General features: G+C 38.5%; 1 protein-coding gene across 16 annotated transcripts in view; it reads right to left on the reverse strand.

Moving 5' to 3' along the window:
- Mllt10 (MLLT10 histone lysine methyltransferase DOT1L cofactor) overlaps positions 1-19,597 on the reverse strand; it is a 137,613-nt gene that overhangs the window by 10,152 nt on the left and 107,864 nt on the right. For all 16 annotated transcript variants that reach the window (XM_060373019.1, XM_021631055.2, XM_021631054.2 and 13 more), the window contains 4 exons: positions 13,107-13,285; positions 5,481-5,598; positions 4,085-4,157; positions 1,035-1,189 (listed from right to left, as the gene is read on the reverse strand). In XM_060373019.1, the coding sequence (XP_060229002.1) occupies positions 1,035-1,189; positions 4,085-4,157; positions 5,481-5,598; positions 13,107-13,285 (525 nt within the window). The remainder of the gene's footprint in view (positions 1-1,034; positions 1,190-4,084; positions 4,158-5,480; positions 5,599-13,106; positions 13,286-19,597) is intronic.

Below are 19,597 nucleotides of genomic sequence, written 5' to 3' on the forward strand. Positions count from 1 at the left end.
TTAAAACTGGAAGTATTAAATATTAAATATGTATATTTAACATATATCAAATAATTTCTTAAGTATGATTAACGTTTCAATTAAATATAAAATTTACTAATTACTATTTCCTTCTTGGGGAACAGTGTCTCACCAAGCAGACTTGGCTATCCTAGAATTCACTCTGTAGACCAGGCTGGCCTCCAACTCACAGAGATCTGCCTGCCTCTGCCTGCCAGGTGCTGGGATTAAAGGAGTGCACCACCTGCTTCCAGTGTCACAAGTAGGTATCACCATGCCTGCCTAATTACTACTCCTTCAAACTACAAGACAGCTAACCTTGATATACCTAACTAGATACATTATTTTTAAAAGAAGATATCTGGGCATAGGAATATTGTTTTCAAATACTGAGCTGAGAGGAGATAACATGTATTCTCATAAGTCAGTAAGAACAAAGTACAGTATGAGAGAAAAGCAGCAGCAACGTTGAATTTCAACCAGTGATTAGCTAACAAAAAGCGCATAAGCCAATTTTCTCAATTTTTCATGTAATTTATCTTTATAACAACCCCAGGATACAGGTTCAGCCTTACTCCCAATTTCACAAATAAGAAACTACAGAACTTGGAAACACACACACACAAACTTGCCCAAGATCATATTGTTGATAACAATTAAAAGGCGAGTTGAGAATTAACACCACAGGGCCAGCTCTGCCGAACCACAGCACAAACCTTGTCTAATTGCCTAAGTGCATGCCATAATGCCGTTATTTGGGGTAAACAGCTCTTGTGCATCCATTAACCTATGTGTCGTTTCATCCAACTATTCATTTTTTTAAAATTTACTTCATTGTTAATTGGTTCGGTTTTTCGGGACAGGGTTTTGCTGGGCAGCCCTGGCTGTCCTAGAATTTGATCTGTAGACCAGGCTGGCTGAAAACTCACAGAGACCTGCCTGTCCCTGCCTCCTAATTCCTGGGATTAAAAGTCTGTACCACCACCACCCACCTCCAACTATCCTTTTTTAGACACAAGAAAACGAATACTTACTGTCACTAGGAGTACCCTGCTCTAATAAAAACTGCTGTCCTTCATTCCACTGCCTCTCCAAAAGTTGTTCAATACTTGCTGCTACCGGAGGCAGATTGTCCAAACCACTATTGCTTGGCTGGTCATAGCGGATCTGTAAGTTGCTCACAGGGGATCTGTCAAAAACAGTAATTCTCAGGTTAAAGGGGAGGCGGCTTCTGGTGAGCTACACATCAATTTCTTGTATCATGCCTATTTTCCTGTACAAATTTTCTAGCACCAAATGGCCAACGGCAGAGGTAGCAGGTCTCATAAAACCATAAATGAGTCAGTATCATTTTCTTCCCTAAATTATAAAATGAAATAGCTGAGCATAGTAAATAATTAAAAATCACTAGAAAACAAACTACCAATATTCCCTGAAGTAGGCTATAAACAAACAGTATGGCCTTTTTTTGTAAGATATAAGGGAGACAGACATTAGGAAAACTTTAGTGCCCCAAAACCACACAATGGCTCACAACCATCTGTAACTCTTAACTCCAGGGGATCTGATGTCCTCTTCTGGCCTCCTCTGGCACTAGGTCTTCAAATGCAGGCAAGGCACATAGACACATTAAAATAAAACTCTACCACTGTGTCATAATATACAGGCTATCAGAATAACACTATGAGTGTAACACTGTGGAGGAACATTTGAATTCACAACCAAAACAAACAAACAAACAAAAACCCTAAAGTTCAATAAAAAGAAAAATTTAATGATTTTGAATTGAAAATAAAAAACTAAAAAAAGACAAAGAAAACAAACAAACAAACAAAAACAAAAAACAACAACAACAAAAAAAAAAACAAAACACCCAAGAACCTGTTTCAGTCCTAAGGAAAATCATTCAGTCCAATATCTGTGTACAATGTAGGCTACACAAGTAGTTTTTAGAAAATATCTGAAATCGGTTCTTCTTCCAACAGATCTTAACCCTTCTAAAGCAGATGAAAATGAACATGTGATGTTCTCATATCCAGTCTGGGTTTTACATCAATGGCCATTTTTGGTCTCTAGTCTCCACTCTACTATCAGTGAAAGCATCACATCCTAAGTACAGGCTCCATTTCCAAATAAAGAAAGTGGGATCTGGAAATGAGGCTGTCAACAAATCTGGACATAGACTCTGAATGCTGCTTAGTCACCTTGGAGAGGCTTCTGTGACAAGCTGGAAAACAATGTATTCTAGCAATGTACCAGTGCTCTGGTCCTGGCTGTAGGCTACTTATACAACAATTTCTTTCTTTTCAACTTATTTTTTATTTTATGTGCATTGGTATTTTCACTGCATGTATGTCTGTGAGGGCGCTGGATTCCCTGGAACAGGAATTATAGACAGCTGTGAGCTGCCATGTAGGTTCTAGGAATGAAAGATGGGTCGGTCCTCGGAAAGAGCAGCCAGTGCTCTTAACCACTAAGCCATCTCTCCAGCCCCACAACTTCTTGAAGACTTCAAGCAGTAAGACGTTCTTCTACATGCAAGCATCACGAACTGCCCACTCATTTCCAAATACGTTAGGACCGGGTTAGCTGGGCCACTCCACTTCAGGCTGATTTTAAAGAGTAATGTGATGTTTAACTGCACACTAAAGATAATTTAGTGCCTATTAGTTGTTTCATGGCTTATTTATAAAAAAATAAAAAATTTACTAAGGAAATGATACTAAGGGATTTTGAATAAATACATTTTAGATAAATTGTGTGATACTGTGACTTTAAAAGGAGACAAGGAAATTCTTCCTTTACTTAACATAAGCAAAATTCCATTAATTGTCTCATTTGAAAAGAAAAATATAAACTGTATAGAACTATAACAAAATCACAGCAGGGGTATAAATTCTGTAGTTCGAATTCTTGGTTTCAAAATGAGGAATATTTTCTCCAGATTTTAATAAAGGAAAACATTACTTTTATACAATTATTTTACGGGAATTATACGGAGAAAGGTATACTTGGATGGGCCCTGGGGAGATGGATGAGGCTATGGACCAGTGTCTACAATGGTGAAGAATGTGCTCACTGGGCAGGGCGGGTGCCCACCTTTTAACTCCCAGCACCAGGAAGGCATAAGCAGGCCCAATCTCTTGAGCATGAGGCCAGCCTCATCTACAGAGTGAGTTCCTAAAAAGGAAGGATTTCCATTTCTCCTGTTAACACAGTTATCTGAAATGTATTCAAAAATTCCTCAGTACAATCTTGCTTAATAAAATTTTTAGTTTTGTACAGAGAAGCCCTGCCTCAAAAAACAAAACAAAAAACCAGAAAGAAAAAAAAAAGAAAAAGTGCTCCTTAAAAAAAAAACATTCCCCAACTGAATCAGCAACACAAATTACTCTTTTTGTCAGAATATGAAAAGTTCGCATTTTCTGTTGTCATCCCCACCCAAATCAATGTGATGTTGTTTATAAAGCTGGAGAACACGGAGAAACAAACTGCATACAGAAAAACAAAAAAGTTGGAAATGGAAGAGAAGACCGGTATCGCTAAATCCCGAGCCCTCGATACACTGACACCTACTGCCCAGCACCCTACCTCTCATTTAATAGTTCCATAATCCACTCCAGAGTCCTAAAGAAATTTAAGTCTCATAACACAATGGGCAGACTCTGCTGCAAACAATATAAAGGACCTAAAGGGGTCATCGGAGGCGTCTACTAGAGACTCAGGCAAAGCTCAAGCTAAACAGTGACAGTCGTGCTTAGTATCTTAAGGCCTTAGTATTTTATGAGCAAAAACAATCACCAAGTCAATGCATTAATCATACCAGAAGCTAAGTATACAAATGGTAAATAGTTCACACTGATTAGAAACAAGAAAATGTATCCTTTTAGCTTAGAAATTTAACAATGTGTTTAAAATTAACATTTCAATTAATTTAGAATCATTTTTCTTCACTGTCTAGACAGATTTCTTATCTATAGAATGCTTTTATAGCCTCAACAAATGCACACTTTCCTGCTCAAGATAACAGTTTCCAGACCTCAAGTGTCTCTGGCCCACGCTTCACAGAACAGACAATGCTTACCTTGGAGAGAGGCTTCCCCGGGGCGAGCTTCCCCGGCCAACCAGGCTTCTGCCGTTGTCTCCAAGATCTTGGTCTGCAGAGCAAATATTGCAGAGCTGAAAACGTGACCCCTTTCCCAGATAAGAGGTTTGAAGCTCTTGCTCTAAGTTTTCCTAAAATACACATCAAGCCTGTCCCAGAATCTTGTGGACAACCTGGCATGTTGCTAGTTGAGAGCTGTTGAACTGGGGAACGTAAAATGTTGTCCATACACATCTTTTGGTGGATGTAGAAGGCTATGGATTATGTTGTTCTTTCATTCCTTTCAATTTTACAGCAAAGAATCGTGGTTTGAATTTGCAGTGCCCTCCCCTCAGCCACTTTTAATTTCTACCGTTAAAGTAATGAATCACAGCTGTAGATAGCTAATCTGTATGCTTATCAGAGCAAATCCTTACGCTTTGTATTTTGTTTAACATCTTGTATCCCAATGGAAGTAACAAAATATATTTCTACAGCCAATACATTTCTATACACCAAGACTAAAATTATTATTAAGTTACTCTTCATACCAATAAATATATGAAACAAATTTCCAAATTGGCAAAAACAAGTAAAAATCTCGCTATCTGTATTAAAACGAAAACTGTTAACCCTGATGTAGTGCTGCTGTACTGAGATCCTCCTGTCTTAAGGAGCTTGTACTCCACCTGCAGAGCTCTCTACACTCCATCTGGCCTCTTTTAGGCTTGTACTCCTCTTACTCTAAGTCAGGTAGCTGCTGACCCTTGAACGGTAAAGATATGATAAGTGATTCATTCTTGGTGAACTGATAAAGTCGTTCCGTCCCCACAAGCAAGCAAAACTACTTGAACATGTCAACAAATTCTTAAGTAAAGACTGAGACAAATATAATGCAGAAGTAATTAAAATAGTACAAGAGACAAAGGCTACAAACTGTCAACTGGTTAAAAAAAAAAACCACAGGATTACTAAACACTGTAGAAATTCTCTAATAGGATTGTTTTTAACCAAGTTTGTGTAATTCCATTTCATGAATTATGCAAATACAGGTTTGGGCTATTCATAGCAAAGCCAAATACTATGTCATTCTCCTTGCATAGAGCTGAGGACTGAACACATCTGTCAGAAAAGGCACTGTCCGCACTGCTGCCTGCTGATGCTCAGCTTAAATACTCACATTTCAGAGAGTAAATAATCATCACTGTTTTGCAGCGTAACACTTACTTCCAATTGTGATTCTTTTGGTTTTTCAAAAAAGAAGACAAAATAAAACCACAATCCTCTATTAACCACATCCCTAGCTGGCTTGCTTTCATTCTTTCCTGCCTTTCTTCCTTTCTTTTTCAGAAAATAACCTACTACAGAGAAAATTTACATCAGGGAGGGGCTTTACCTGTTTGGTTGCTTTCAGACTGAGCTATGAGAACTGCCATGGATGGATTTGGATTTAATCTACTGCCATACATATGGGCTGGTGCCTGACTAAGAGAAGATCCAGAAAGGGTATTTGCCTAAATGAAAAGAAGCACAATAGTTATTAGTATGTCAGGCTAGAAATGCCCTAATGGTTTTCCTCCTATAGTCTTAGCAGTACTCTCACCTCTCTCAGAATACCAGCAGAAATGCTCACCTTCTACAAAGCATTTGTCTTGCTTTAACATAGAATATGTCAATTTCTGAAAACTAAAGTATTTTTAAGGAGTGGCTCATTCAATGAAGCTGGTCTGCACTAAGCGTAGTAGTACGGTAACCACGAGGACTACAATTAATTCTTTAATCTCATTAAAACATTCAAAAAATCAGGCAGGTAGACAACAGCTGCTTAACAAATGCTGCCTCTCTTAAATCACAAGCTGGCTGAGACGGTCAAAGGTTCAACTTCTACTTCTAGTATTTTAACGGCTCAAAGCCACGTTTACCTTTGCTTAACCCTGCCATTAGAAAAACCCGCACACTGTTTTGTTACTTCCTGTTTTCAGAGACTTAGAAGCCTGCTGCTGGTGCTGTTTTGTTTTGTTTTTATTTTAAACGAAAGCAAACAGGCATCACAAGTATGTTTTCTATACAATGCAAAGCTCAACCAATTGCAGCTTTCCCTGACTGTCTTTCTGGCAGGGGGCCAGTTCTACTAGCTGAAGCACTCCTCCACAGCCTGCAACTCATTCATGTTGTAACCACAAGTCTGAAGGCCCCTTACTGGGACCTGTGCCAAACAAGCAGAAAATAAGCCCTTGAACAGATGAAGCTAAGGAGGCTGGCCAAAGTGCTGGTAACACGGTGTAATAACGATGCCCTCCTCGGTGTGCCTACACTCCCACGTCCAGGAGTGCCAGAGCCCTAAGAGGTGCCATTTTGGAAACAAGTCTATTGTTCACACAATACTGCAGTAACAGAAAGCTCTTACTAACCCTGAAATAATTTTCAGAATTAACAGAATCTCAAAACAAAGTAAATTTATTCCGTTTTCATGACCAAAATCAAAGCATAGTTATTTCAGAACAAACCTCTTTAAAAAAAAACTTAGAAATGCAGTTTTAACAGAAAAAAGCAAGATGACAGCAGAAAAAAAAAGAAGGGCCTTGTGACATGGGTAACAGAACTCAGGGGAGACTGACGACAACAGTTAAGACAAATACATGTTTAGAATATAAATGATTTCCGGTCAACTCTTATCTCAATCAACAGTATGTGTGGCATTTGTCCAATTTATTAAGTAAACACGAAGACTGTAACTTTATAATCCATAGTAGTGATTTCCATGATACAGAATCCTGTCTTTGCTTTCCATTGTTCCAAAGTACTTTTTAGTTCACAGTCTATGTGTAAAGTCAATCTAACAACTGTATTTTTCATCTTCGTAAGGATATACATAAAGAATCAGTAAGTTTGTATAATGACTTCTTGTTTAATAATTGGATAGACAAGTAACAAGTCTCAGAAACTAATTCTTAAAAGTTCTTTTCATGGAACTTTTTTATTTTTGAGACACAATTTTTAAAAGATCAGCTAAGCATGCAGAAAATGAACTACAAGGAGGAAAATATTCTCTTGAGGTTGTTTGCTGACAGAAGAGGAGACCTGAATGCAGTGGGGAGGCTGGTGGGCGGGCCTCAGCACCTGCACAGCAGGAGACTGGCCTGCAGGCTCTATTTGTCCTCTGCTGTCATCTCTGCTCTATAATTTACTAGCAGGGATACCTTTTCAGTTCTGAGTTTAATCAAGAGATCCAACCCTTTTGTTGTTTTTGTTTTGTTTCTCCTCGGCCATCTTGGAACTCACTCTGTAACATCCTGGAACTGAAGCTGCCTATGCCTCCCAGGTGCAGGGATTAAAGACATATACCATCACCACCAGAGGAGAGCCAACTATTAGAAATAATTTTTGAAAGAAGGGCTCCTGCTTCTAAGGATCTATTTATTCATTTATTTGCCTATTTGTTTGTTTGTTTGTGGCTTCATTAATCAGGAAAGGTTTTCTCTGTGTAGCCCTGGCTGTCCTGGAACTCACTCTGTAGACCAGGTTAACCTCTAACTTAAGATATCTGCCTGCTTCTGCCTCCTGAGTGCTAGGATTAAAGACTCGTGCAATCATTGCCTCGCTCATACTTATTTTTTATAACTTCAAATTTAAGAGAGTGGCATTTTCTCATCTTTCTAAGCCATTAAATCCCACTACACTGAAATTCAAAGCAGAAAACAGTACAGTACAATTACTGGCCTGCCTAATGACCATGATCAAAACAAACAAATAAAACTGCCTTTATACTAGTTAAGTCTTTTATTTATTTAGGAAGCTAAGGCAGAAGGATTACAAATTTGAGGCTACAAAGGAAGACCTGTCTTAAAAGGAAAAAAAAAAAAATGTTCAAGAGAGAAACTAATTACTCATTTTGTTGGATAGGAAGGTACTTTAGTTCCTCACACTGATGCTTATGAACCATCCACACTGATCTCTACTGAGGACATGCACCGTAAAGTCCAAGGCCAGCCCAGGTGACAAATCAAAGACTGCTGTTATCCCTTCCCTTGAATCTTGTTGTCACCAAGATTCAGGGGAAAGAAGCCCATGATAACCTACAGAAGTAGCAGAAAAGGCCACTGAAAGCTTTTGTGAAAAGAAATCATGACCAAGGACTAAAAAGGCTATTAACATACTATACCAGTGTATCACAAGTCTACTTCAGATAGTATAGCATAAAGGTGCCTGCTGCCAAACGTGAGGATCTAACTTTAATCCCCGAAACATGCACGATGGGAGAAAACAAACTTCTACAAGTTGTCTTCTGCCTATAGACACGCACGACTATTATGCACACTAACACACACACACAAAATAAACGTGCTAAAAGAAACGTTACAAACCCTTAAGAACACGTTTTTCCATGAATTTGTGTAAGAAAAATTGTCAATTATATACTTACACTAATTTGGGCAAATTTCCAAGAATAAAAGCAATTTCCAAAGAACCATTAGATGGCACAAATGCTTTGCTGTAACTAATACTTCACCTACAAACTTCACTACAATGTGGCAATACTACAGAGCCCCGTAACCTCAACACTGGCAAGGCTATCTCTGCACTGAAACATTCCAGGCTACCCTGGACTACAGAGAGTTCTAAGCTAGTGAGGATTTACATGGGGGGGGGGGAGGGAGAAGAGACACACACCACACAGCAAAAATATGTTAAGACTTCAAATACAATGTAAAGATTAAAATGTTTTATAATATATACATATTAAAAATATGTATATGGGCTGGAGAGATGACTCAGAGGTTAAGAACACTGGCTGTTCTTCCAAAGGTCCTGAGTTCAATTCCCAGCAATCACATGGTGGTTCACAACCATCTGTAAAGAGATCTGGTAAGCAGACACACATGCAGGCAGTACGCGGCATAATAAGTAAATGAATGAATGAATGAATGAATGAATGAATGAATGAATAAGGAAATGTATGTTATATTTAAGATAATACACATATCAAAATTATAAACACATCTGATCAGAAATATATTTTGAAAGAACACTACACAGAGTCCGAATCAAGTTTCATTTATTTTCCATCATGATTCAAAAGTCATGATTTGAAACATGCTTTGAAACACTCTCTAAGAACGAACTCCCTTCTGAGTCAGATACCACCAGTGAGGCTGTAATACCCGGCATGTGAGGAGAGATAAAACCAAGTGTGAGCAACTTCCTGGTCTCATGAGTGGGCAGACTGTTGATGCTGTCAGATTCAACTGCATCATTTCCCATTACTCAATGTCCCAAACTGCTCCCTGATTGTTAAGGATTTAATGTATTCAAAACCATTGTTTAGGTTAATGCTGAAATGTTCCACAATTGAGTTTCTAAAAAGTAGTACAAGGATTAAAATGCAGTTAAGCCATTACTCAACACTCCCCATGGGGCAGAAGGATTGGACAAAATAACCAATTATAAGTAGGTTTCTTAATTGGTTAATATATAATCGATGTTATCACTTAGCTTTTAGGGAGAAAATAGTGGAATTTGAAAGGCAACATGAAAAGTTAATGGTACTCCTAAAATAACTACTTTGTATCCTTTACTTATGGATCCAATCAGAAAAATCACATCATTATCACAAAACACTTTTTTCCTTCCAATAGGAGTAAGGATCTATGGTTACTACTACACTCTAGGCAGCCTATGTACTGAGTTTTTACATCAATTTTAGTAAAAGAACATTACTCTGTAAACAAGTACAACACATAAAATGAGCTGAGGTATAATACTTAACAATATAAAATTAAGTTATTAAAGTAGTTTTTTACAATTTTTTCTTCCTCCACACAATTTTACATACCTTCTTCTCTGATTGAAAGCCCAAATCTAGTTTTCTTGCATGTTTAATTTCCATTAGCCTGTCATGATGCTTCTCCATCACTTCCCTGAATAATAATTTCTAAAGGCATCAAAAATTAAATCTGTTGATTTTATGTAATACTGGGGGTCAGAATAAGAATGGCCCCTGAACTTCTCTTCTAGCTCCAATCCAGCCACTACCCAATTTCTGCATAATTCACTAAATTATGCAGAAAAGGGTTGGCCAAACAATATTTACATTTCTCTTCTCTATGTACATTTTAAAGTATCTGCCTACTAAGGTGAAAGAGAGAATGTATGTCATCATTTTCTTTTTGTTGGTCCTGAGTGAACCTTAGCCTTTGCATATGCTGGGTTCCTAATGCTCTTACACAGTTCTTAGTAACTGTTACAAGACAGAATCACATTTTAAATACTGGTAATTTCCACTATCTTTTAATATTGCTTTGTTTTAAATTGTATGTAACTAAAATGCTAAAATGTAAGTAATTGCCCAAATATAATGGATTGTTCGTTCTGAAGTCAACTAAGACATATAACAGGCTGAAATGAAATGTCACCATGGGAGGGAGAGAGGAAGAAATTCGATGGCCAATTTTCAAAGTTCTCTTAATTCCATCAAAATATTTTTCTATTCCCTCCCTTACAGACTGCTTATAATTTCACATTCAACACTATTATTACTGTCTTAGGCAGCTAAATTGAAGTAGATCTGCACTCAGTTCAACTGAGAGGTCAGTGACCTCAGTTGCCTGGAGACTGATGGTTGCTGCAGCAGCACCAGATAAATCAGACTAAACAGGCTTCCATTTCAAAGCAGAACACATTTACTACAAGACAGAAACACAGACACAACTGTCTCAGCAGGCAGCATATGAATCTAACTGGACTCTGACACACATACACACACACACACACACACACACACACACTCTTTATGGGAACAAAGAAATGGGATAAAAAGAAAAAGGTAAAAATTCTTATTGGCCTGAATCCTGGATTACTTGCAATTATGTCTTTGTTTTTTTTTTCACTGAGTCCCATGTCAAGTGAAATTTTTCCTTCTTGCTACAAAATTCCCTTCACTACTACTTCCCCCAGCCCCAAACCCACAGATATAATGAATGAGAAGAAATTAAGTTCTACTTAACTCAACCTGGAATTAACCAGAATAATTAAAACAAACTCTTATAAAAACAAACAAAAAATGCTCACTGAAAAAGGTTCAAGTGAGACTTGGTCCAAAGGCATAAAGCTATCAAACAGCATATGGATATACCTAAATAAAAGAGTTTAGTATTTGAGAGCCATTCTTTCATTTATCCTGACCTTCTCTAAACAAGCCCTATTGTTTCAATCACCCTACATTTCTAGCAAAATAACCTAAAGAAAACCCTTCTAAAGTCATCAAGCTACCCTTATTCATCAAATAGCTAATTTTCATGTCCAACGATAGTACAATTAATCATCTCAATAACTTTCTATACTGAACTGTTGTTTATTCTAATATTTGGTTTAATTAGAAAGATGATAACACCACCTGAAACATATGCATTTTAATAATCAAATGTTGGATTCTGATGATAAAGCTTACAGAAAATACAAAAAAAAAAAAGCGTGTATATTCTAAAGTCCCACAGAGCAGACAAAAACTATACACATGTATAAAAACTCTAGCCTGTTTTGTTTTGTTTTTGGTCTTTTTGTAATCAGCATACTTAGGGCCTCTCATAGGCTAGGCAATGGCTTTACTCACACAAATTTATAAGTACTTGCTAGACAAACTAGTGGATTTAAAATTATATTACAAGCTTTCTTGATTTTCAAGATATTACTACAATTTTGGGAAAAAAAATGAAAATAAGATGATTATGGAATTAACTGAGCTGAATGTGGTGACACAAACCTATAAAGCCTGAAACTTGGCCAATGGACACAGAGCAATCCGGCTGAGGGGAGGGGAGGGGCTGCCCAAGACAGTTCAGTCGGTAAAGGCAGTTTCCTTCCTATGATACAAGCCTACCCAGTCAAGTCTGAGCTTCAGAAAAACTGGGAGGCAGAGGGAGACTGCCAACTCCACAAGTTCTCTCTGACATAAACACCCACAGTGATTTGTGTCCACATACATCAAACAAACACACACACAAATAATTCAAATATATATTTGTATACATTTAAATACACACACACACACACACACACACACAAATTTAGAGCTCTCAAACTATTGCCTTTGGAGGTGTCTGTTCACATAGCTTTACAAAACATTTACTCATTTGTCTTACAGGATTATGGTTTTTCTTATCTGTCCCTTGTGCTGACCAGCGTCAGCTACTCAATCTCAGGAGAAAGGCCACTAGTGCAAGGCCTACTTAGCCCAAAGAATGAGTCCAAACACCCTGAGCAACTCAGTTGCCATCCCTTCTCAATTTATTTATTTATTTGTTTGTTTGTTTATTTTTTAAGTAAGAACAAGGGCTGGGTAAGATACAACTCAGTGGGGTAGAGCACTGGCCGGTATATGGAAGCTCTGGATTTAAGACCTGAAAAATAAAAATAAAATCCTATAGACAAAGCTGCACATCAAGCTACAGATCTGAATGTAGCAGAAAAAAGAGACAAGAGGTAAAACATGTATTTGTGAACACTTATCTTCCACTGGGGGGGGGAGGGGAAACTTGCAGTGTATGAAAGGTTCATTGTTCTTTCTTTTAAATAATGTATTTGGGGAGAAGAGTCATTTTACACTTGGAGATTTTTAAACATTCACCATTTTTATTACTTTATTATGTGAGGAGGTATGTGCACAAGACTGCAGGTGCCAAAGGAGGCCAGAGGATTCTCCCTGGAGCTGGAGTTACAGGTGGTTATAAGCCACCAGATGTGGATGCTAGGAACTGCACTCAGGTTCTCTACCAGAGGACACACTCTTAAACCACTAAGCCATCTCTCCAGCCTAGAGCCATTTATTCTTGTATGTTCTCTCCTGTGTTAATTAAAATAATTTAGACAAAAGATTTTCAAATACTATTTGTGCAGTTTGAAATGTTCTTTAGAAACAAAAAGCCCACACAACCCCCAAATTGATTCACACTTTTTCCCTACATATTTGGTTGTTGTTGGAGACAGTGTCTCACACTGCTCAGGCTGGCTCTGGACTACAGCATACCTGAGTTGTAGCAGCAGCAGGGGTTACACAGGACGCGGCTGAGGGGGAGAGCGCTCCCACCTGTTGCAAATGCCCAGATGACTGCTGAGGTATGTGAGAGCTAGAGACAGGAGTACTAGATCCTGAGCCAGACACCACGTTTGGAAAGGACACAGCTACATCATTGCTGTTATAAATACCTGCAACCAAAGAAATTTTATTTAAATATCTTATAATTCAGCAGTCAAATTGGTCACACAAGATTTTTCCTGGATCCCTCCCCTAATAATAAATTTAATTAGTGTTTAAAACTATACTAGAACAAGCTAACACTAACTTCTCATAAAATACTTATCTAAAATAACTTAATCACTTTATCAATTAGCAAGTATTTTTGTTAATTAAAGAAACAAACAAGAAGTTAAACATTATAGGCACTTCTAAGAGCAACTGAAGTTTTCCAAACATGAGAATGAAACCTCTGAAAGAGTGTTTTAAAACCCACTTAGTAAGCCTTTCAAAATACTTAGAACCCTAGAAATCATGACTGAGAAGTTATGAGATGGGAAGAAAGCTTGTTCTAGAAAGACAATGTACAAAATTAAACAGAATGGGGCTGGATTTGATTCCACTAATAAAAAAAACCCCGATGGCCTTCATGCACCACAGCTTCGAGAACAGAGGTGGCTTCTAGAGAGAACCAGGAATAAGACAGGAGTTTCTAAGTGAACCAGGCCAAGGGAAGAGGGAGAATTAAAATGCCACAAGATGGAAGACAAGGTGGTAGCCACTTTTCAATACTGAGAACATGGGGGATAAGCGAATAAGAGCAAACTTGATGGAAACGTCCTTTTCATTGCTGTCAGGAAAAAGGAAATGGAGACCTACATGTTATTCACTCTGGAAAAGCTAGGAAGAGAAGCAGGGGAAAAGACAAGCTCAGCAGAAACCAGCAGCTACTGAGGAAGAAATGTATGCTGGTGAACAGGTAGAAAGCTCTTATGGCATAAAGAATGAGAAGCTCAGTGAACATCACTAGTACTCTTATTTAAAAAAAAAAAAAAAAGCTAGAACATATAACTGTAACTCCAGCTCTAGGGGGTGAGACTGCGGTTTGGAAGTCTCACTAGAGCCAGCCTAGCTCAAAAGAGCAAACTTTAGGTTCTGTGGCAGATCCTGTCTGAAGAGATAAGGCTGACAGTGATATCTGACATCCTCCTCCAACCTGTGAGAATGCGCACAGGTGAGCCCCCACACCACACACACCATACAGGAAAAAAAAAAAAACCCTCAACAACCTCCCAAAGCATACAGAGAAAAATAATCATTTCTTCAACTCCCCCCAACACAACATAGAGAGAAAAGGAATCATTCCCTCACCCCCCAACATACAACATAGAGAGAAAAGGAATCATTCCCTGAAACCCCCCATCACCACCACCACACAACATAGAGAGAAAAAGAAGCAGGAATGATTCTGTCCCATAGAAACACTTGATAATGCCAGGAGACGTGTTTGTCAATGTCCCAATTTGTAAAAAGTGGGGCATGCTACTGGTACGTAATGAGAGGCCAAGGCTGCTGCTAGCTAACATCTTTTAATGCATGTGACAGTCTCTTGGACAGCAAATTACCTGGTCCAGAGCATCAAGAAATATGGAAGCTGAAAAACCTATAGTTAAACCTGAAAGGAACAAAGGGGAAATGGAGTAAAGGGGAAAGAAAGGAGGAAGAGAGGGAGTTATGGATCAAGAAAACTTGATTTAAAAAGGACAAAGTGGGAAGGAAAGAATTAAGTAGGCTGTAGTTTAAAATTCCTTAGGGGCTGAGATACTATGCCAGCATCATGATCTGAGCTTGATCCCTAAAATCCACATTAAAAAGCCAGGCAACTGGAATTCCAGGCCTGGGGAAGTAGAAACAGGCTGGAGGACCAGCCAGTCAAGTGAGGTTGGTGAACTCCAGGTTCAGAAAGAAATCATCTCAAAGAATAAGGTGGAAAGTGTTATAGTGAGGCACTATCAGCTCCTTGCATCTGCATACACATATGTATCCTCACCACGCTGAAACTATACTTCCTGGAGGCAATAATAATTAGTAAAGTATATCAGCTTAGCAATGGGATTTATAATTCCAACAAACAAATACTGATTCATGCTTATAAAAACACCTACAACTTTCCTCAAGCAAGAAAAACAGAAAATCAGAAAACGTTAAAAGGCTTTGCACCTACAATTTAGGTCCTTTCATGATTTTTCTTTTTTTTCTTTTTTGAGGGGTGAGGTGGGTTTTGAGATAGGGTTTTTCTGTAACTTTGTAACTTTGGCTGTCCTGGACTCGCTCTGTAGACCAGGCTGGCCTTGAACTCACAGAGATTTGCCTCCCCCTGCATCCCAAGTACTGGGATTACCACCTAGTCCAGCTTTTGTTTTTTTTGAATAATTATTTTAATTTTATGTGCATTGGTGTTTAGCCTTCATGTAGGTCTGTGTGTCAGATCTTAGAGGTACAGACAAATGTCAGCTGCCATGTGGATTTTGGGAGTTGAACCCAGGGACCTCTGGAAGAGCAGTCAGTGCTCTTAACCACTGAGCCATCTCTTCAGCCTCCCCATATAATTTTTGAATCAACAGTTTGTACCGAAAAACAAAAACAAAACAAAACAAAAAAAGATTCAGTCATTCTGCAAATACCTGAGAATTCACTGTTTCCCAGACATTATTCTAAGCCTTGAATAGCACTCAAGATATATGGTCTCTGATTTCAAGAAGCTTTGCAGAAATAATAATTACAACAACCTATGAAGGATACACTAGAAGACAGTCCTGGGATGGGGTAGGGTGAGTGCACACAGAGGGCATCTAACAGTCCTGGATGACAGTGGGAATTAGAACTTACTCCCCGAGATCAACGACAGCTCGACAGCAGTTTTCTCCACAACAGAGGACTGTGTAAAGAAGAAACGTGTGACAACATCTACAGACATGTGGAACACATAAAGCAAGAGAGCAGAAACCAAATCAACAACCATCAAGGTTAAATGCTCTCTCCATCAGGCACAGTGAGAACTCACTGGAGGGTTTTAAGCCAACTGTTGTGCTCAACCCGGGGATCAAGAGAAACTGGAGCAGGCTGAGAGAAACTGTGAAGGGCTATTACAGTACTACTGAGGAAAGAAATGATGGCAACAGTCCTGAAGAAACATGACAAAGGCCAAGCTCCTGGGACTCGATGACTAACTGGACACCATGAACACGGTTCACAATAAGCGGGTGGAAGAACACTGACACCAGAAGAACAAGGGAAAAAGGATCTGGTTTCTATGCACTGCTAACTTTGGTGGTAAAGTTTAAAAGCTCAAGGTTTTACATATACGCAAGCACACATTTAAAAGAAAGTGACTTCTCATCCCAGTCAGAATGGCTATCATTAAAAAAAAAAAAAAAAAAAAACCACAAACTTCTAGCAAGGATGTGGGGGAAGGAGGAACCTTACTCATTGATGATGAGAAGGTAAACTTAGGTGTTTGTATGTACACCACATATGTGCAGGAGCCGCAAGAGGTCAAAAGGTGCCGTATTCCCTGGAATTCAAGTTACAGATGGTTGTAAACAGCCATGGGTGCTGAGATCTCTGCAAGTAAGTGCTCTTAACCGTAGAGCCATAGGTCCAGCACAAAAAGGCACTTCAGAAAGTGGATTATTCCAATAGCTGATCCAACAAACACTAGCTTTCTGTAGCAAAATGTATGAAACGGCAAAAAGAATTCTGTGTTAAATTTCTCACAGTAAGCACTTATAATCTAGTAGAACTTAGGCATGAGGGTACATGCCTAGACCCAGAGTCAGGAGGCTGCAGAGTGAAATTACTACTCCAAAAATGGAGAGAAACTGCATATAGGAGAAAAAGATAACAATATGCAGCAATTTACGGGAATGTTTTTAGATTAACAGTTAATGAAATGCCTGACCTTCAAGGTATATTAAAAATATAAAATGCTGATTGCCTAGACCTTTGTGCATGCTTCTGGCATGTGTGTGGAGGTCAAAAGTCAGTACTGAGCATCTTCTACAGCACTCCACCCTTTCTGGACAGTCTCTCACTGAGTTGAGAGCTCACTGAAGCAGCATGACTAGCTTCCAGCAATCTCCTAGAATCCTGTCTAGGCTTCCCCGGTACTGGGATTACAAATGCCTGCATCATGTCTTGCTTTTTACCAGGGATCTGACAGGCCCAGCATACACTTTACCAACAGCCTAAGCACTAATTGCTGAGGTTTTGATGGTGAAAAGCACATCATGCACAGAATATCCAACATCTAAAACTAAAAAGACAAAAGTTAGGAAGGGGAGAACTGAAATCCAAAGAGTACAATTTCTTTTTGAAGGACAAACTTCTAGCTGAGATAAAAATTGAATTTAATGTTCCAGCTATGTGATCATAATTAAATTACTCAAGTTCTCTGGGTCTCCATATTATTACACTTACACACACACACACACACACACACACACACACACACACACACACACCCCTACCTTAATTTGAGAATGCCCACTTAAAGGCTTTAGCAATATAAGTTTCAATGAATGGTAGCTATAGGCAATTTAGACTTTAAGTACTAAAAATTTCCAATTTTAAATTCTAATTATAAATTTTAATTTTCTCATCCACTAATGCCCTTACATACCATGAACGTCAAAATTAGTACCAACCATATGCAACAATAATCACAAAAGTATAATACTGAAAAGCAAAACTGCAGGAAATGAAGACCTTCAATTTTTGAAAGTTTGTTTTGATATTGGATTAGAATGTTTATATAGATTACACAGATCAAGTGCAATCCATTAATCCTACTTTGGAGCCATTTTTTTTTGTTGTTATAAAATACTGCAACTCAAAATATTTTTTTCATAGACACAGAAGATAAAGAAATATCTCTGATTTTACTTACCACCCGGCAAATTTTCTGTTATCTACTTTGTTTTATTTTTAAAAGGGGAAGAGGGGTGCTGGAGAGACGGCTTAGAAGAGTGCCTGTTCTTGCAGAGGACCTGGGTCATTCCCAACACACATTTAGTGGCTTACAACCATCCATAACTCCAGCTCCAGATAATCTAATGCTTTTCGAACTTCTGCAGGCACCAGGCGCCCATGTGGCACACACACACATACATGCAAGACAAATGCTCATACACACAATACTCTGCAAGAGCAACAAGTGTTCTTAACTATGAGGCCAATCCTGTAGCTACACCAACACCATTTTCTATTACTTACTGTCATTCACTTTCCATTTTTTACAAGTATTACAGTTTTTAATCCAAATCAATCTAACAATCATTGAGTTCAATGAAACTAAATTCTACAATGCATAAGCTCTAGAAAAAGTCTCAAGTTTGAGAACAGAAATGATAATGCAGAAAGATACAGTGGATGGCAGTAGCATGTTGATCCTCATCCTTTTTTATCTGCCCATCTGTTCCTCTGTTAAAAAATAAGTACTTAGTAACTACTAAGAATTACTTTGGAGCAGAAACAAAACTTGGAACAGAGAAAACAGGATAAAATTGTGCTCACCAGGAATATGCAGTTCAATTAGGAAGACAAGCTTACAAATACATAAAAACACACTCCAACCAACTAGGATGGACAGGAAAAAAAAAGGTACATTAATAAGAGCAAAATAATTAGAGGTCTAAAGATGTTGCAAAAGTCTTTGCTGAGATGCACAAAGTCCCGTGTTCGATTCCCAGCACCATATAAAATCAGAATGGGATATGTGTTGGCACGTGCTTATAAACTTTTAGGAATCTGGAGCCAGACCCAGGATCAAAATCTCAAGAACATCTTCATTGTCAAGGTCAGCCTAGGCAACATCAGACACTGTCACGAAAACAACAAAGTAAACTAGAAATCAACAAAATCTATCTAAAGAAATATAATGCCCTGGAAAGCAGAGGCAGGCAAATTCTGAGTTCCAGGCAAGCCTGGCATACAAAGTGACACCCTAGGCTACACACACACACACACACATACACACACACACACAAAATCTTGTCTCAAAAAAAAGTGTCACAGGCGTTGGCCAGACAGAGGAGAAACAGGCTAGAGAGGAGCTCACAGGAGCCTGTTAACAGGCAGAGGGACTTATAACTTACTGTTATCAACAGGAAGACACCAAAGGGCCACAGCATGGTTTACTTTTTAAAAAGCACAATCCACCTGACCTCTATGTCACAAATGGATGGGGAGAACAGATGGAAAAGAATTCTCGAGGAGGCAGTTACAAAAGTACCATGAAAACGTACCCTTTCCTGAGCTGCTATGGAAGGGGTGGCTATAAGGCACACCTAACAGACTAGATTCTCTAACCCTGACGCCATGATTAATTACATGTGCTAGCTAGGGTACAGAAAATAGCAGTAAGTCAGGATTCTTGCTGGTGATTAAGAGTCAAAGTACCATTTATTAAGTGAAAACAGTGTACAACAAACAAACATTTTGTT

This window comes from Meriones unguiculatus, chromosome 19 (assembly GCF_030254825.1).
Source record: "Meriones unguiculatus strain TT.TT164.6M chromosome 19, Bangor_MerUng_6.1, whole genome shotgun sequence".
Taxonomy (NCBI): Eukaryota; Metazoa; Chordata; class Mammalia; order Rodentia; family Muridae; genus Meriones; species Meriones unguiculatus.